This window comes from Mercurialis annua, linkage group LG2, assembly GCF_937616625.2.
Source record: "Mercurialis annua linkage group LG2, ddMerAnnu1.2, whole genome shotgun sequence".
NCBI classification, from domain to species: domain Eukaryota; kingdom Viridiplantae; phylum Streptophyta; class Magnoliopsida; order Malpighiales; family Euphorbiaceae; genus Mercurialis; species Mercurialis annua.
Genome location: NC_065571.1, coordinates 51,299,339 through 51,318,784, shown reverse-complemented (window position 1 = coordinate 51,318,784; position 19,446 = coordinate 51,299,339). Strand labels below are relative to the sequence as shown.

At 36.9% G+C, this 19,446-nt stretch overlaps 3 protein-coding genes across 3 annotated transcripts; 1 reads left to right on the top strand and 2 right to left on the bottom strand.

The window, feature by feature from the left end:
• Nucleotides 1-1,057: 1,057 nt before the first annotated feature.
• LOC126666629 (serine/threonine-protein phosphatase 7 long form homolog) lies at nt 1,058-3,882 on the bottom strand. The gene is made up of 6 exons (XM_050359456.2): nt 3,103-3,882; nt 2,935-3,022; nt 2,458-2,853; nt 2,117-2,377; nt 1,906-2,046; nt 1,058-1,830 (listed from the first exon to the last, which is right to left on the bottom strand). Exons 1-6 carry the CDS (start codon nt 3,681-3,683, stop codon nt 1,120-1,122), a joined length of 2,178 nt encoding a protein of 725 aa, XP_050215413.1. The 5' UTR covers nt 3,684-3,882; the 3' UTR covers nt 1,058-1,119.
• LOC126668694 (uncharacterized) lies at nt 3,848-7,082 on the bottom strand. Its single transcript, XM_050361877.1, has 4 exons — nt 5,978-7,082; nt 5,461-5,898; nt 4,557-5,369; nt 3,848-4,431 (listed from the first exon to the last, which is right to left on the bottom strand). Exons 1-4 carry the CDS (start codon nt 7,080-7,082, stop codon nt 3,848-3,850), a joined length of 2,940 nt encoding a protein of 979 aa, XP_050217834.1.
• An 853-nt stretch (nt 7,083-7,935) lies between these two features.
• Nucleotides 7,936-9,972, top strand: LOC126670459 (protein indeterminate-domain 12-like). The gene is made up of 4 exons (XM_050364197.2): nt 7,936-8,031; nt 8,165-8,242; nt 8,331-8,727; nt 8,977-9,972. The coding sequence occupies exons 2-4, from the start codon at nt 8,176-8,178 to the stop codon at nt 9,866-9,868; spliced, it is 1,356 nt and encodes a 451-aa protein (XP_050220154.1). The 5' UTR covers nt 7,936-8,031; nt 8,165-8,175; the 3' UTR covers nt 9,869-9,972.
• The last annotated feature ends 9,474 nt before the right edge of the window (nt 9,973-19,446 follow it).

The following is a 19,446-nucleotide window of genomic DNA, read 5'->3' as shown; positions in this document are numbered from 1 at the left end:
TGGGTTCTATGTCTCCCACAGTCGCTTCCACTCTCAATTATATACTCTCTCTGTCCTAATAGAGTTGTCCACTTTATCTTTGTCGCACAGTTTAAGAAAAGCAATTATTATTTATAGATTTTGTGAAATTTTTCTTACTTTTCTTGTCATATACCTATTTAATATAGGGTCTATTTGCAATTTACTATTAATTTATTCACTAGTAGATTTTAAATAAGGGTAATATACGAAAATTGAATGTAAAAGTTAGTTACTTTCTAAAAGTGAATAAGAGTTTTGTGACAAAAAAATTTCTCAAATTAGACAACTCTATTAGGACGGAGGGATTATATAAAAAGTTCAGTAACTAAATAAAAAATAATAATAATTTAATTATCAAAATACAATAATGTCAATACAGAATCAACTACTCAGAAAAATGTAGTGCATGTATTTGAGTAAACCATATTATATTATAAACTTTAAAACTTTATTTCAATTAATAATACAGAAAACAGCACTTATATATATATATATATATATATATATATATATATATATATATATATATATATTATATACTTATATAATGGTAATTAATAATGGGTTTTTGACAAAAAAGTGCCCCTACCCAATTAATATTTCCCGTTTTGTGCCCCAGGCCACAAAAATTACATTTTTGTGCCTGGGGCCCACGCTGCCCGCAAACAGCCATTGCGGGCAGAAATCTGGCCCGCAATGGCTGTTTGCGGGCCACTTAATCCAGCTGATTAACAGCTGGATTAAGTGCTTAAGCAGCCCGCAATGGCTAATTGCGGGTTGCTTAAGCAGCCAATGATTGGGGAGATTCTCTCCCCAATCATTGGCAGCAGAATTTAAAAAAAAAACAAATTATTATATTTTTAATTTTTTAAAAAAAATTCACAACTAAAAATTGAAATATTATAAATAAAAATTATCTACAATTTCGATATTTCGATATTTAAAAGGAATTGAGCGTCTTTCCGAGTAATATTTAAGCGATAAAAATAAATTAAAAAGAAATTATACATAAATATATAAAAACCATACAACACAATTAAAAGTAACCGTAAATAAATTAATAATGCAAAAATTTAAAATTGTACAAAAATAACAAAACTACTCAGTAAAGTCTGATCTATCAGGACTCCGTAAGCGTGTCCTCATGTCGTAACCCCTGTTGACACGTCGACTCGTCTGACTATCAGTCAAACGGCGGTAACGTCTTCCATCTGGTCCGGAGCTTCTCTCTCCACTATCGGCGACTGGACTGGCCACATCCTCAATCTCGTCATCATCATCCACCTCAGGAGCAGGAGCCTGTGAGGAGGGGTCTAACCCTAATCCCAGAGAAAAAGAAGGAGCCTGCATTCCTTGGAAGTCACAAAACGGCTGTGGGTCCTGAACCAAACTGTTGATCCAAGGATCATCCAGAGAAAAATGCATCTGGGAGGGACTCTGAGTCGGGCGAGAAGAGGAGCCCGGATCTTGACCTGGCAGCATCGGAATGTAGCCCCCCTCCATAAGTCGGGACCGCTGTGAGGGAGGAGTGGTCAGGGAGCTAAAGTTCCAAGAATCGTCAAATACAGGAACAGTCGGCAAATACGTAGGTGTCTGAGGAGGAGGTGTCTGCGCCGTCTGAGTCGCCTGGAACGGGGTAAAAGCAGAAGCCGGATGCTGTGAGAACTGTGGAGGAGGAGTGGCCAGCGGCGTGATGTACTGTGCCTCCCCAAATGACGGGCCTACATAGGGTACAGACGCAGGCGGTACCGTAAAAGACGAAGCTGGATAGCGGCGAATGAAGTCCTCGGTATCCCCAAAGAAATCATGCTGAAAGAAAAGAAATTAATAATTATTATAATTGATATTAATTTGGAAAATATTTAAATTGAGATTGAAACGTACCTGTGCCGGGAGAGGGTCCGTAGGTGGTACCGAAAATGATGCAGCTGGTGGGCACTGTGTCTGCGCTGAGGTACTCCCATAATACGTCGTAGACCCGTAATACTGTCGGACGAAATCCTCAGTATCTCCGTGAAAGTCGACCTAAAAAACAAATTGTTTATTAGAATTATTGATTTAATATTCAATAAAAAATTTTTAGATTAAAACGTACTGGGGGTGGCATAGGGTTCTCTGCCATCTCGCGCGTCGCCTCGTGAGGTCTGGCTCTATCCCGACGACGACCTCGTATACGCTGTACGTCGACCGTCGGGGGATCTATATGAGGCAAGGGCTGTGGCAGAACAGCAGGCTCTGGGGGTGGCCACTGTGTGTCCCTCCGGTCCTCCATGGTGCCTAACTGGTAACTACGAGCGTAAGTACCAATACTTGACCCTGCCTCTGACTGTAAGCGAATCCTCTCCATGGCATCACGCTGAAAAAAAATTAAAATAGAAAGTCAGTTAGCATATTAAATAAAAGAAAATTTAAATTAGAATTATGTAGATTACATACAGCTGATCCAGTCTCTGCTCCGTGATGGGTAATCCATCTCCTACTGATGCGTCTGTACCACTCCATGTACTCTGAATGGAAGTGGGGCGGATGGTCCAGCAACGGGCCTTGGACCACATACAGTTCCCTGGAGTCCCAAATCGCGACATACTCGCTAAATGTGTTTTGGAAGCTTGAGCTCCCCCGAAACTGGACAGTGTGGTGGATGTGGAGCTGGGAAGGTGGCTCAGGTATAGGCTGAAGCAAACCAAACTGCGCCATCACCCTATCCGGCTGGTGCCACTCGATAATATGATAGTAAATCAGTGGCACGCGAGCACGCCAGAACTGAGCACCATCCAAAAAATAAGGATGTAGCTGGCTGATAACATCCTCGGTGTATGGTTGCCAATCGATCTGCATTTATAAAATAAAGACTTTAGCAATGTTGTTGTGCAAATTGATAACTATAAAATAAAGGTTCCCAAAATAACTCACATCCGAGTAACGTAATACATCTAGTGCTAATCTCATGGCATCCAGATTGCGATGAAGAACCCGTCGAAAATCTAGCGGACCCGCCCATCTGCGCAAGTACAACATTGTTAATAAAAAAATTAAAAATTACAAATAATTGTTCATGTAAGTATTAATAAAATGATGTACCTGTCACCCAACGGTAAGTGCGGTGTGATGGCCGGGTATCTCAACCTCGGCCTGAATGGTCTAAGGCGCTCGAATGCCCATAGCTGAAGAATCCAAAGCGGCCCCCCGATGTTTCGCCTATTCTGCGAAACCATAGTACACAAGCACATCTCGCGGTAAAGGTGTGCGAGCGCCGCTGAACCCCAACTAATGCTCCCTAAGGCCGTCAAGTCCTCCAGATGTGGAAGAATCCTCAGTCCGATCTGCCCGCTGTTCGTGTCGGAAAAACACCAGGCGTGTAGATGGAACAACAAGTACGCCCGAACTGCCCAGTCGATCTGCTCATCTGAAGCCGCATCAGGTATCCGTGTGAAGCTATCAAACTCATCGACTAGCCAACTACTGGTAACAAAGGATCCCTGACAATTTCTACTCCCTACCATATCTCTCCCAAGCAGTCGGCGAGTAACACTGCTCCAACCTCTGACAGTCGGTCCGGTAACAGCAGCCCCATTTACGGGGAGTCCCGTCAAGATCGCTATGTCCTGAAGGGTTATTGTGCACTCCCCCTCAGGAAACATAAAAGTGTGACCTGTGATCATGCTGTCTGTGCAGTACTAAACCTCCATCCCTCGGTCCGGGAAGGAAGTAATCGTATGGAGCAGGGCCAGCCATATCTGAAAATGCACAAATAGATTTAGAATAAATTAAATATATTAAAATTAGATACGAATTTAACGTATACATTAAAAAACATAGATACAAATTAAAAACATAGATAGATGAAAGCTCCAAAAATTATACACTGTGAACAACATCTTATTAAAGTCCAGGGGAGATATTTCACAAAATCATCAGAATCACTGTCGTCGTAATCCTGTAATTTCATACTATTCCATGACTGGGGGTTACTTTCATCAACATGAAAGGTTCGACCATCGCCCAAATTTTCGTGAAATGTCTTGAGCCGTAAAGACATCACATGTATTTCAATCTGAAGGCGTTCCATCAATAATTGGATTGACGTTTCCGTGTTTCTCGAAATTGTTGCGGATATTGCCGCCGGTACAGAAATGCTGTGAAAATCACAGTAGGCCTCCATCTCGCATCTGCGTTCCCACAACTTTCCCCACGAAGGCTCAGGTGAAACAACAACGTTTCCAAAATCATTCAAATTTTTTGTGTGCCGACCAACAAATATATGTCCGGCTTGTGATTTATCCATGCAAGGATGGATTGGGCTATTTTGAAAAGCCCGTTTTTTTCCATACCAAACTTCACAAAAATGATCCTCATATTTCTGCACAACTTGAATTGTCGAAGAATTTTGACGTCTTGACGAACTCATACCTATATATTACACAATGCAAAATGCAAATAACATCAAAATTTGCAAGAGCAACTACTAAGACTTTAAATTTCAAAAGAGCAGCTATTTAGATTTTCTACAATTCACATATCAGGATAATTAGTACAAGTCGAAGCATTATGGCCGGCGATACTACATCTACTGCAAAAATTAGGGTCGCTGTCCTCTCTGTAGGTCTGGTCCATATCATTTCTAATCCTTTGGTTTACCGGTCGTCCCTTCTTTCTTATCAAGTTAATGTCTGGAATAAATGGCACCTCCCGAGAACCAATCCACAGCTCGTCGGTAGGTAATTGATTAAATTGAGTATTCCATGCTTGTATGGCATTCTTGGTTTGGTACCGCCACCCTACGTAGTTGTGAGGGTTTAACTTTTCTTGTTGAATGACTGCCATGGCATGGGAGCAAGGGATCTGGCGGTGTTGGAACTTCCCGCACGTGCACTTCATCATTTGAAGGTTGACCTTCTGAGTATTTCCTCCCTTTCTTCGAAAATTGTCTTTCTTTGTAATCACTCGATAAGTCAGGGTGTCCGGGTTATATTTCTTGAGTTTATGTGTGCGGGCCTTTAATGTTGCATTTTTCAGATGCGTGTTGCAGATCGGAGTGAACATGACGCCTTTGCCGATTATCCCTTTATACATTTCCCAACGCTTGACGAACATATCGCTGAGTCTGTCAAAGATAGCCTCTATCATCGATGTGATTGGAAGCCCCCTTACATTCTTTAGAGTTGCATTAATGGACTCGGCGTAGTTCGTCGTCATTACACCGTTCCTTTGCGCCTTAATGTCCCAACACAAAGCCCACTGTTCTTTCTTAAGATATCTCTCATCGGTCAAATAAGCATACCCCGCCGGAGATCTTATTGCCATAGTGGCCATGTATCGCTCGTACTTTTTCTCTTGAAAAGTCCGACCTACACGTTAATATGAGGTATTTGTTAATGCAAAATTTATACTCTTTTTTGGTTCAATAACCAGAAATGTTGACGAGTGACAGCAAAATACCTGCTTTCTCAGCCAGCAACTTCATATCATTATTTCTGATATGAGTGTGGAAATTAGCCATTAAATGCCGAATACAGAAAAAATGATCAATCCCTTCCCATTCCGGACGCCTCAAAACCGATATTAATCCGGGAGCACGATCTGATACAATGGCCACCTTTCGGTCGCGAATGACTTGATCTCCAAGATGATTCAAAAAATATTCAAAACTCTCACTAGATTCGGACTCAACTATTGCAAACGCCACTGGCATTATGTGGTTGTTGCCATCTACCGCCGACGCTATCAACATATGCAATTTGTATTTACCATATAAGTGCGTCCCGTCGATGAATAGAACTGGTTTGCAAAATGGAAATCCGTCAACCATCGGAAAGAAGGTCCAAAACATTCGCTTGAAAATTCTACATTGCACCCCACCGCAATCAGTTAGTCGGCCTGTTTAAAATGGATATAGTTAGGATATAATGTAAATTTAATTACATATTAAATTTACAAAAGTGATTTATTTTCATACCTTCACCATGCCAAAAGGATCCAGGATTCACTTCGACCACATTATCCATGAATTTCGTGATTTGCGTGTAGTTATATTCCCAGTCCCCGTAGACGCTGCTAATTGCTCTCTCCTTTGCATACCACACCCGCTTATATGGAAGGTCCAGTCCTAAGGATTCTAAAATTCCTGCCATAAGCGTCTTAATCCGAATATCACGCTGCCCCAACACTTGACTCTTAATAAAATCGGCAATTTGAATAATTCCGAAATTTCTGTGGTTACGAGTTGACGCTAGCATATCGCATTTGTGTGGCCCTATATATTTCGTCAACGTCCATGTGTTGGTTTTCTGAAGCAGGGTGGCCCGCAGCCACCAATCGCACATTTCTCGATGCTTGCAAACTAGGACCAGTGTTGTTTTTGTTGTCCGGCGACTCTTAAACTCTCGTCCATTATCAACCGAATAAGTAATGGCACATGTTCGCACAGCCAATCGACTCGAGAAAATCATCCCGGTTTGAAATTCCATCCCACGCTGCCATTCAATGTTCGGCGCTTCCCATGTCTCGTCCACATCAAAGTCACTGAGATCGACACATCGTATGTGTTGCGGAAGTCGAGACTGGTAATGTGTAATATTACTTGGTTGTTCAGCGATTAGAACATCCTCCATATCCTCTTCCTCACTATCATAGTGCTCATCTTCTTCCTCTTCCACACTGCCTCTCTCAGACTCACTAGAACATAAATCTAGTTGCATCGAAGTTTCATTAGAAGCCGAAATATGATACTCCACGTAGAACTCTAACACGTTCAACGTCGGCATCCGAGCTGTCTGGTTCAGAATCGCAAATACGTGTTGGTCATCTTGCACTTCGAACAACGAGTATGAACATATCTCGTACCTTTCAACATGAGGTAGCCGAAAATAAATTTTCGTCACCTCCGGAGGGCTCACACTAGTAGATACTGCCGTTCTACAGATTTCGGCCAACTCCCCAAAATTTATTCTTCCATTAATCGGCACATGAACATATCTACCCCCCAAATATTCAACTCCACGAGGGGAGTTTATGATGCTACCATCACACCATATCACAAATAATATGGTGTTTGACGCCATTACTACAAACATGCGTAATAAATTAATATTAAAGTAATTTCTACAAATGTACATTACTATTTAGCAAATCGTCCACATTTTAATCAAACTATTATATATTATATCAAATATTTATGAGTAATGTTCATTCTATAATGTTTTTGTGTTTTATATTCATACAAATCGTTTTAATATTCTAAATCTAAATTTAATAATATAAATTTTAAATCTAATATTAACTAAATTCTAAATCTAACAATACACATTTATTATTCTAAATCTAACAATACATATTTATTATTTATTAAAAAAATTAGCTATAAAAAATAAAAAGTAATACGGACTTACCTCTTGTAGTCCTCGCAAAATAATAATAATAAAATTTTAAGCTCCAAAATAATCCGATTAAGCTCCAAAAATAATCCGCCAAATTACTCCAAATCCGCCAAATTACTCCAAATCCGCCAAATTACTCCAAATCCGATTAAGCTTTTTTTTTATGTTTGATTTGGTGTAAGTGTGGTGAAACTTCACCACACACCCCCCTTAAATAGGGGATGTCGCCCGCAAACAGCCATTGCGGGCGACATTAAATTCCCTGCCATGTGGCAGGGAATTTAATTACTGGCCCGCAATGGCTGTTTGCGGGCCAGTTAATCACCCTTAATCAGGGTGATTAACTGGCCCGCAAACAGCCATTGCGGGCAATATTGCTGCCCGCAATGGCTGTTTGCGGGCAGCGTGGGCCCCAGGCACAAAAATGTAATTTTTGTGGCCTGGGACACAAAACCATAAATATTAATTGGGTAGGGGCACTTTTTTGTCAAAAACCCATTAATAATCATAGAAGAAGGTTGATAAAAAAAAATATCGCACAAGAAATAATGATATAGGTAGGATTGGAACAAAACAAAAGAAAAGACAGAAAGTGGACGTCAGAATACAACCCTGTTGTCTTCAGTTTTGGATGGTGAGACACCTCTGCTTCAAACCCCTCCCTCTCTCTCCTCCTTTCTCTCTCTAACTTCACATTTTTATTTTCATTCAGAATTCTGAGTTGATGATTTTGCACATTTCTTGAATCTTCTTTAGTGTTTCTTCAGGTACTGCAACTATGTATGCACAACAAGAAAATCAAGAACCGCCACTAAAGAGGAAAAGAAGTCTACCAGGCAACCCAGGTTATCGAAAATTCAAAAAGATTACATGTTTTCAATCGATTTTAAATTTTTATAATCTTGGTTTTGATATTTATTAATTTTGAAGCAGACCCGGATGCAGAAGTGATAGCTATGTCCCCCAAATCTCTGCTAGCGACCAACAGATTTATCTGTGAGATCTGTAACAAAGGATTCAAAAGAGATCAGAATCTTCAGCTACACAGAAGAGGCCATAATTTGCCATGGAAGTTGAAGCAAAGAACAAATAAAGAAGTGAAAAAGAAAGTTTATGTTTGTCCTGAAACGACATGTGTGCACCATGATCCATCGAGAGCTCTCGGTGACCTTACGGGGATCAAGAAGCATTTCTGCAGAAAACATGGCGAGAAGAAGTGGAAATGTGAGAAATGCTCGAAGCGTTATGCTGTTCAATCTGATTGGAAAGCTCATTCTAAAATTTGTGGCACAAGAGAATATCGATGTGATTGTGGAACCCTTTTCTCTAGGTAATTTATTTATCAAAACAAGACACCAATTCTTGATGTCTCAGTTCCAAAATCAATATTTCTTATAATCTAACTTAAAGGGCTATGTAATTTAATTAAAAATTTAGAAAAAGGGTACAAAAAGTTGACACAAGAAAGAGAAATAAAAGGGTACTTTTAAAGATACTAAACTAGCTATATAGCAGAAATTTAATGGTATACAAATTTGTATTTATGTGTTGTTTTTATTTATCTTGAATGGTTTTGCAGAAGGGACAGTTTTATTACTCACAGAGCATTTTGTGATGCATTAGCAGAAGAGAATGTAATTTCTTCTCAATTACTACAACAACAGCAGATAGATTTACAGTCTGTTAAAAGAGAGCAAGATCAAAGCCACCAGTTTTTCAATCCAAGACAATTATTGGCATCAAATTTAGGTCATAATCATCACCCATTTCTTGAAAATGGTCAAAACCCTAGCCCTAACCCTAATATTAATAACAATTTTCCAGCACTTCCTCCATTTCAGCCCGTTACTGCTTCTCCTCACATATCAGCAACTGCATTACTGCAAAAAGCAGCTCAAATGGGCGTGTCTATGAGTAAGCCATCTTCTTCTTCTTCCTCATCTGCTACAGCTACTTCCATGGTCAGACCCCACCAAGCTCACATGTCTGAAATAACGACAGCAACTGGGTTCAGTTCTACCTCGGTAGTATCTACTACAGCTGGTAATAATAATTCCAGTGTTGGGTGCTTTTCTTCACGTGAACACATAAAAAATGTCTCTTCTGGTATTATAAACCAGCATGATCATCAGACTATTACAAATTCATCTATTGTCAATGAAATGATGAGTTTTGATCGATCAATGTCTGATTTTGATCGTGAAGCTTTCAATGGAATGTTGAATCCAAAACGAGATGGGTATATAAATATTCATAATAATTTTCAAGAGAATCTCTCAAAATCTGCAGAGTCACAGTTTAGTAGAACTGATAGTGTTCATGGAAATGATGGTTTGACAAGAGATTTCTTGGGTTTGAAAACATTTTCTCATAAAGATTTTCTTGATATAGCTGGCTTTGCTCATTTAAATTCGAATTCTTCAAGTTCTTATGGGCAGCACAGCCAAAATCAATCAGATTGGCAAGGTTAGATTTTCTTGTTCTTGAAGAATATTTACAGGCAAAGCTTTATGTAGAAATATTCTTATATTTTGTAAGGACAGTAATTAAATACAGTGCTTTCTACAGTTCCTTCCTCGGGTTTTGATTCTAACTTTTACAGTTCTGGTCTCCCTTTTTCAGTGTAATATATTATCTGTTCCTTATTATATTCAGAATTTGAGTTTATACTAATTGTACTCAAATTTAGAAAGATAGAGATGATGAATCAAATTTATAGTATGTGTAATGAGAAATTCTTAGGTAATTCAATCCACCATGTTAACCGTGAACTAAACCTATCACATTATAACACGCATGAGCAAAATCAGGGGAGGGTCAGGAGGGTCGATCGGCCGACCCTCCTCGCCGGAAAAAAAAACAGCTATTAAAAGTATTTTTCTTGCGGAGCGGTTATAACCGCCCCTATGAGTGTTAGGGGCGGTTTTTTCCTTGTAGAGGCGGTTAAAACCGCCCTCACAAATATAAATTACCATTTTAATCCGTGTAAACTGTCGTTTCATTTTTTTAAATAGCCGAAAATGAAAATTTCTACCCTCCTACATTTGAGTTCTCGTTCCGCCACTGATGACACATTATTAAAATGATGGCAATCTTACAAATTCGTTTATCATTTATTTACACATTTATATAGTAATATTACAAGATTACCATCATTTTAATAACATGTCATAATGTGATAGGGTTAGTACGGATGACGTGATGGACTGAGTTTACCTAAGAATTTCTCCTATTTAATATCGTAAAAACTAAACCGGACCGTAGAACCGAACTAAACCAAAATTGTAAAAACGGTTTGTTTATTTGGTTAATATGGTTTGACTCAGTTTATAATTTGGCAAAAGTATATATGATGTTCAGTTTTTAGTTTCCAGTTCGGATTGGATATTTTAAAAATCGAACAATCAAGTAAAAAATAATACTACAGTATAAATACATATATATATAAATTTATATTTTTTGGTCTTTATTTTTTTATGAGTTAATTGCAAATTAAATCATAAAATTTAGCGTGATTTTTAATTATAGCATGAACTTTGAAACTTGGAATGTAAGTCACCAATTTTTATTTTTTGATAAATCAAAACACCAAGTTAAAAAATGCTGAAATGGATATTATAGTATACACCCACAACATTATTGTTGATGTTGCATGATTGCTCCATAGCACAATTTACCAAAAAATAAAAGTTGGTAATTCACATAATCAAGTTTCGAAAATTGTGTTGTAATTGCAAATCACGCTAAAGTTCGTGATTTAATTTAAAACTAACCTTTTTTTTATAGTTAATATATAAATTAAAAAACATTCATATAACATATAAATATGCTGATAAATATATAAAACATTTATTAGACATTAAATATCTAATCTTTAAATTAATTTTAAGATAAAAAATAGTTAAAAATAAAAAAGTAAAATTTTGGATTTTTAACCAAACCGAATTGATTTCAATTCGTTTTGATGTAATTCAAATTTAAAATTTGGTTCTGTTCGATTTTCATATTTTATCAAACTTTGGTTTTTGGTACGGTTGGTTCAATTACCGATCCGACCGATTACACAAACCTAGTCGCCATACCCTTTCAATTATGTTTTTTCATTGATTATGATTTGACAATAAATTCTAATTGATTTCTTTATTACAATAACGGTCATTTTATTTTGATTTTTTTAATTCATCAAATTTCAATAATTAAATCAAATGTGAAACGGTTACTTTGGGACACATATATAATTATTATATGTTATTAGTAGAAATATTGGTAAAATAAATCCTAATCTTTAAATTTTGTAGCGATTTAATCCCGATGTTCAAAACGTTACAAAACAAAATCTTTCCATTTTTTACATCTTGTAGTCCAAACCGTTTTCCGGCAATTTTTTACATACATGACAGACATATTAGATACATATATTGGCATATTAAATCCAAACGTTTCAAAAATGTTATAAATAAAATCTCAATCTTTTGCGTTTTTGCATTTTGTAATCTAAAAAAAATGATAAAATTGCCGGGAAATTGATTGGGGCTATAAAATGTAAGATGTATAAAGCTAGAATTTGTTTTGTAACGTTTTGAATATTGAAATCAAATCGCTATAAAGTTCAAACGTTAGGATTTGTTTTGTCAATACCCTTAATTAATATGGCATGTAAATTTAAGTTAAAACAGAAGTCATTTTTGTCTTTGAACACATTGATGATTGGAAAACGATTAAAAATATTTGTTTGATACATTTTTAAAAAATTGAAGGAGTGATATAAAATAAACAAAATTTCAGACATCAAAATGGAAAATTTAGAAGAGTCATACACCAATGGTTTTTCTATAAAGAAAGAAAGAAATGGGGCGAAATCAAATAATAATCAGAAACATGGTTCTGTCTTGTACAAGACAGAGAAACACATGAGATAAGACACTGGTGCTACAGAAATAACAACTGAAAAGTAGTAGAAGAAGAGAGATTCTTTAATACATAATACTACTATTTACTCCTTCCGTCCCAATAGAGTTGTCCACTTTGCCTTTATCACACAGTTTAAGAAAAGTAATCATTATTTATAGTTTTTGTAGAATTTTCCTTACTTTTCTTGCCATACCCCTATTTAATATAGGGTCCATTTGCACTTTATTTTTATTAGTAGACTTTAAATAGGGGTATAGAAAAATTAAGTGTAAAGTTAGTTACTTTTTGAAAGTGGACAAGAATTTTGGGACAAAAAAATTTCTCAAAGTGGACAACTCTATTAGGACGGAAGGAATATAATTGTGTTTATAAATAGAAAAATGGCATCACCATTTAATACATTTTCATACAGTTTTGCATTGATATTGCTTAATTAGCATTGTTATGTGCAAAGTAAATTAGGTTTCAATCCCGAGATGTCTTTCATTCTTTGTTTTATTCTCTTTAAATTGACTCAAAACCTTTTTACTTTTTCTTTTATTATATGTGAAAGTCAAGTATGGTTTCATCTAGGGGTGAGCAGAAACCGAACCAAACCGTGAAACCGGACCGAACCGAACCGAAATTCAGTGTGGTTATCGGTTGTTTGGTGATTTCGGAGTGGTTTGGTTTTAAAATTTGGGTAGTCTGGAGTTCGGTTAATGGTTCGGTTTGAGAGTTTCAGAAACCGACCGAATAACCGACCAGACCGAATATACTTAAATTACGTCGTTTTAACCCCTACCCTAATCCCTCCTAAAATGGCAGCGTACCACTCAGCATATATAAACTCCCCTTAAAATTTTCCTAACCCTAAATCTCTGATTCCCTCATTTCTCAAGTGTGCAGCCTCTTTCTCTCGACTCTCTCTCTAAAACTCTCTGAAAACCCTAACCCTCTAACCCTAATTCTCTCTATTCTCTCAGTTTCTCACTGATTGAATCTTAAATCTTACACAATACATATTCGTTTAGTCCTAATCTATTGTCATCAACTATTTTGTGCTTTGAATCGAAGAAAATGAAGGATTTGAACCTTCGTTTCGATTGAAAAAGAGATTAATCTGATAATCTCTTATAGTCTCAGTATCTCACTGAGTTTATCAAAGTTTATGTGAGTATATCTTTGATTACCCTCTGTTTTAGAGGTTTAATTTCAATTTTTAATTTTTAGGGTTTTGATTTCTGCCCTATTTGATGATCGTTTTTTTCCCTTTTCATGTTCAAAACGTGGGATTTATTGATTTCCATGCGATGATCAGGTAAATAATCCATTTCTATTTTTCAGTTTATTCAAGCTCTTATGTCTGTTATGATTTTTTTCTTAAATCTGTAACTGATTGGTTTTTTCCTTCTTTCTTTCATTTCATGTTCTGAACTGGGGATTTCTGGGAACCCTTTCGGCTTTGGATTTGATTTTACAAGAACAGGTAATTAATATTTAGGGTTTCAATTTTTAAGATTGTTGTTGTGTTTTAAGTTCTTAATATCTGGATGTAAACTAACAACATTTTCTGTTGTTTTGTCTTCTTGGCATGTTTCTGAAAATGTTAAAAGATTCACTCACTTAGTGAATGAGTGAATCTTTTGTGGTGAAAGCCCCTGGACCCTTTGAATCACTCACTAAGTGAATGAGTGATCAAATCTGAGACTCAGACCCACTTGATCCAAAACCTAAATACTAATTTGCTTACCTGTTGTTTGGTCTGCATCTGCTGGTATGTTCTTCATTCCTTGTAATCTTAATGTAATTGAAATGTTGATTTGTATATGCATGTTGGTTTGTATATGTTTGTTTCTGGATGCCTCACTGAGTCACTATGATTGATTGGTTGGTTTGTTTCTTGATGCCTCACTAGTTTTGTAGTCTGTGTTTCAATGTAAATATTTTTTGATGAATCAAATGGTGAAAACCTATTAATTAAAAGTGGTTGGAAGCTAGTTACTAGCATGTTGTTTCATGTTTCTGATGATGATTTAGTTAAATGCTAATGTCACGACCCGATTCTCGGCATCGAGACCGGCGCTAGGGAATGGGAGTGGTTGCTCCGAAACCCGTAGCAAGCCTTAAAAATAAATTAAAAATCACTTAAAAAATTTCGCGGAATTCAAATCATTTTCGAACATTTTAAAATCGCAGTTTAAAACGTTCTATTAAAATCTACCATTTAAAACATGCACATAATTTTTCTCTTTAATTATTGCATTTTAGTTTCAAAACCATTTCACTATGGTTTATCATGCATCTCATTGTGCATACCACCTTACTGTGGTAATTACTGCATTTCACTATGCAGGCCATTTCTCTAATCGACTTAACTGCATTTCACTATGCAGATGCGTTCATCGCATTTTATTCAAGTGCAGTCGCTCGGACTTCGCACAGCATTCACATATTGCATATTATCAGAGTTAAAGCGTTATAATAAAATATAAAGCATAAATAAGTCCAACGACTACTAAGGTATCACCGTTCATAACTCTAGCTACTGCAACTCTAGACTCATACAGGAAAGTCATTCTCACTTTATTCAAGCAGGGGATTTCCGGAACAAGAAATTGGAAATCCACACCTCAAACTACTCGCCTGTAAAAATATTAAATTCAACGGGGTCAGTTATAAAAACTGGTGAATGCGTACAACATGTACTAATAAACATTAATATGAAAGCAATGCATTCCAGATTACCGATTCATATGAAACCCTAAACCATGATTCATGTTCCTATATGCTTTCAACACAGAAAATATAAATATTCCATTTTTTTTTCATTCCATTCGGGTTAACCTTTTATATTTCTTTGGCCGTATTTATTTTCTCTTTTTGTACTTTTAGCCAGTCAAATCCGATTTATTTTACGTATTTGAAAGTCCCAGACTCTTCTTACAATACAACGGATTTCGGCAGTACATAAATACTGTCGCCAATTTCACTTTTTTTTTTTAATAAAAGGTTCAACCTCTCAGATCTCGGCAGTTTGCTGACTGCCTTTGGTCGTCTATATTCTGTTGCCTCTGAAGATCTGTTCACACAGAGTCTAGGCCGTCGCCTGACTTTCCAGGCCGTCGCCAGGATTCACACAGTATATTCACATGCAACCCATTCTAAATGCAATACCGGTGATCACACAACACTATTGCCGCCCAATAGTAAGCATGTTTCAATGAATCTAAATCGGTTTCAAAACTGTAATACCCCGTATTCTTATAAGCCACGTGTAAGGATTTTATTAGTCGGGAATACGTAAATTAAATTTAAGCGTAAATTTAATTTATAAGTATCCCTAAAAGTATATCGTAATAATAGAAGTTTAAAATTTAAATTGGGGATTTAAATTTTAATAATGGGATATGAACGGGATTAATTGAATAAGAAATACGACTGGAGTCGTAAGATAAAATATATTGATAATTAATATATCAATATACCACTCTTATCGGAGAGTTTAATATTTCGGATAAAACCCCGAAATTTAAAATGTCGAAACTCAGAAGTTTCGACGAGTTATTAACGAATATAAGTTAAGATATATATATATATATATATATATATATATATATATATATATATATATATATATATTAAAAAGAAAAAAATAATGAGATGATAAGAGGAAGGATGAGCGGTGAGAAGTGGAGGGCAAGTTTGAAAAAGGGCAATTTTAATCCCTAAACTTTTACTTCAATTAGTTTTCAATTATTAACTAATTAAGTATAGTTCGTTAGTCCAAATTAAAATAAAATAATTTATAAGTCCCGAGCGAATAATTTTGGTGTCATTATTCGCGAAATAATTGGACGAAGCTATCGTCAAAGTTTCATGAAATTTGGACGTAAAAAGTTTAATCAAATGGGACTGATTTTGACCTAATAAATCTTCTGAGATTTATTGAAAATAAAATATAAGTCGGATGAGAATAAAAATTATATTTTTATTCTTATTTTATTTTATTAGATTTTTGGGTAAAGTTTCACGAAATTTGAAAGTCATTTCCGTTTAAGCTACGGACGACTATTTAAGAATTTGAGTTAAAGTGGTATATTGACCAACTAACTATATATATGTTTCAAATGACCTAAATCAATACAGATAAGTCATTTGCTCATTTGTTTAGCAATTGAAGAGCTGCTTAGCTCTCAGGGGCTACGGAAGTTAGGGTTTCGGATTCGATCCGTTCATTTCTCGATTCTAACTCCGTTTCTTCGACGATTACTCGAGTAATCGAGGTATTAATCCCGTATTAAACGTTTATTTTAATATATTTCGATATATATCGAATATATATACGTTTATAAACGGTTACCGTATCGAATCGAACGTATACCTATTATTTTTACGTTCCGAAAGTGAATATGGATAGATTGGATTGTGTATATGTGTTAGGAGCAGAAAAATGAGGATGAATCACGTCGGAATGCCCCGGGAATCGAGTTTCCCCGGGGCTGTGCACGTTGGTGCACGGACGTGCACATATGGTGCACGAACGTGCACCAATCTGGAGGTGCACGAACGTGCACCAAGGTGCACGAACGTGCACCATCCAGGGTGCACGACCGTGCACAATGGTGCACGATCGTGCACTAGCCAGGGGTGCACGGACGTGCACCAGGCCGACGCCGAAGGGGGGATTCCTTTGGGGCTTTTTGCCCTATCTGTTTGACGTAGTTTTGTCGAACAAAAACGTTTAAAAAATGATAACTTCTTTTGAAGAAAGTGAAAAGAGTTTTTAAACCGAAGCTAAAGACTTTTAAAATATGATTTTAAAAGTAAAGTTAAACGTTTAAAAAGGACTTTAAAAGAGTTAAAGTCGACGTTTAACCGGTTTAATAGATTTAGCAAACGATGTTGCTAAATAGTTAGTAGTCGACTGTGAATGGCTTTGGCAATCAAGTCGATGCTAGTAAATGATTTTAATTAGGTATTGTTATACCTAAAATGACTTCTAGAGTGAAGTCTAAACGTTTTCTTAAGGTGAAAACGATTCAAATGGTTTTTAAAAAGAAAAGGACCATACGTGCTATGTGTTATATGTTAGATTAAACCTAGGTTTCAGGACCTAGATGTTTATACCAGAAATGAGTATTGATGTATTGTCTTGTGTTATTTGTATGTTTGATCCGACTAGCTGTCCAGCAGTCAGACCAGGACTCCAGGGAGTGTGTCACACACACGGCGGTGCTAAGTAGTTACTTAGCAGTACTGTGAGTTTACGTGTTTACTTTTGAATATCAGTATTCAATTATTTTAAATCCATAAATCGCAGTAGTATAAACTAGCCAAGAAAGGTCCATTGGAACGAGCTACCTATTGGGCAGCAATAGGGTTGCGTGATCACCAACACCGATTACTAGATGTACTTCTGTCGAGGTATAGAGGTATGTCTGTCGTGTAAGTCATTGGGAAAGTAGATGCCCTGACTTCACGGGTAAACCCTGAGACGACAGTAATACAGTTACGGTCGCGGGTAAAACCGCGATGGCAGTTTCATGATTACGGTCCAGGTACCAGAGATACAGAATTGGACGGCAGTGACTCGGGTCACGGTCTTTATTCTGTTGTCTATAAGCTCGTGATAAGAGTGTGTCTGTAAGGAAAATTGTGGACTAGGGTTTCATATGGATCAACGTATTGGTAATATTTTATATATATATAACTGTTTTATATATATTATGCGATTTTGGTATTTATTTGTAAACTGTTTACTCACTCAGAAATATTTATATTTCTGACCCCGTTGTTGTTATCCCATTTTCAGGAAACGAACTTTGAGGTCAGTCGAGCTTCCACATCCCTTCTTCAGGAAAGCTCTTCTTTGGTAATGTACATAGGATTTTGTACTCTTAGTATGCTGCAATAGTATAGGTGTGATGTGCCAGCAGCCGTGGCACTAGTCCTCTGTTTAGACACTCTGATAGGATCTAGTGCAGGTGTGTACCTATTGGGTGGCTGCTTAGTGGCATATTGTATCTAGTTACCGAGTCGGCCTCGTGTGTTTTTGTGAGGGTAAAAAACAATATGTTTTATATTCGCCGGCTATGTGTAACCGGTCCGCTGTGTATTTTAATATGTTTAATACCACCGTTGCGAGACGCAAAGGTGTCCGCATTATTTTATTAAACATATTAACGGTGGCGTGTGGTCTGGAACAGGGATGCCTATGTGTTAAGGCAAGCGAAAGATAAGTCCCCGGTTTCCAGTAATCACCACGCCAGGTTTTCAGAAGGAAGCGAGGGTTGAGATAACGAGGTTATCCAACCAGTACTTCTAAAACCAGATTTCGCCTATATGTGTGTTTTCAGAAATGTGTTTGGTTAAAAGAGAAAAGTTTTAACGGTATTTTCTGAAAACGGATCGTACGCGAGGTGCGATCTTTTAATAATATTTGCGAAAAATTTCTAGAGGTTCTAGGCTTGCTACGGGTTTCGGAACAACCATTCCCATTCCCTAGCGCCGGTCGTGACTTGGATTAGGGTGGAATTCGGGTCGTGACAAAGGTGGTATCAGAGCAACATTTTAAGTACTCGACCATCCGATGTACTGTTGCTGATACTGTTAAGTAAGATGTGTTAAGAATTATGGGGATTCTTAGTAGACTATTGCAGCAACATAGGATTCGAGTCATGTCTTGATCAGTTTTCAGTTGTTGAAAACATTCAGATATAAGTAGCAGCCTATATACCTGTGTAGTATATGTGATGTTTGATCAGGAACATATGAGATGTTCTTGTGTTTGAAACGTGATACTAACGAGGGAACATATGAGATCTTCCTATGTTCGAGACGCTCTATTAGAGTAGTACGCAATGGTCAGATCAATTGACCAGTATTCAAGGAAGTTGATTCTGTTCGAATACAGAACAAGGCGAAGATTCCAGAAGAATCGTTTGTTCGAGAAAATAGTTAGATTTTCTCTGAACTATATGTGTGATTGCTATGTGTTTTATTTTATATGTGTTTATAAGGTGTTATCTGTTATATGAAAATGTATTTTTCTATAACTGTTATATCGGCTACTTGCGTTATGGCCACATGTGTTTCAGCATGTCTGGGCCTAGTCGAGCTCAGCCGTATATCGTGCCTGATAATCCATTAGAGGCTG

Excerpts from the sequence above, each read along its gene's own strand:
- LOC126666629 (XM_050359456.2), bottom strand. The coding sequence starts at position 3,683 with ATGATCACAGGTCACACTTTTATGTTTCCTGAGGGGGAGTGCACAATA. Across the intron at positions 3,023-3,102 it reads CACTTACCGTTGGGTGACAG|ATGGGCGGGTCCGCTAGATT; the intron begins GTACATCATTTT and ends GTACTTGCGCAG. Across the intron at positions 1,831-1,905 it reads CGGACCCTCTCCCGGCACAG|CATGATTTCTTTGGGGATAC; the intron begins GTACGTTTCAAT and ends CTTTTCTTTCAG.
- LOC126670459 (XM_050364197.2), top strand. The coding sequence starts at position 8,176 with ATGTATGCACAACAAGAAAATCAAGAACCGCCACTAAAGAGGAAAAGA. Across the intron at positions 8,243-8,330 it reads AAGTCTACCAGGCAACCCAG|ACCCGGATGCAGAAGTGATA; the intron begins GTTATCGAAAAT and ends ATTTTGAAGCAG. Across the intron at positions 8,728-8,976 it reads TGTGGAACCCTTTTCTCTAG|AAGGGACAGTTTTATTACTC; the intron begins GTAATTTATTTA and ends ATGGTTTTGCAG.
- LOC126668694 (XM_050361877.1), bottom strand. The coding sequence starts at position 7,082 with ATGGCGTCAAACACCATATTATTTGTGATATGGTGTGATGGTAGCATC. Across the intron at positions 5,899-5,977 it reads ATCCTTTTGGCATGGTGAAG|GCCGACTAACTGATTGCGGT; the intron begins GTATGAAAATAA and ends CATTTTAAACAG. Across the intron at positions 5,370-5,460 it reads GTTGCTGGCTGAGAAAGCAG|GTCGGACTTTTCAAGAGAAA; the intron begins GTATTTTGCTGT and ends ATTAACGTGTAG.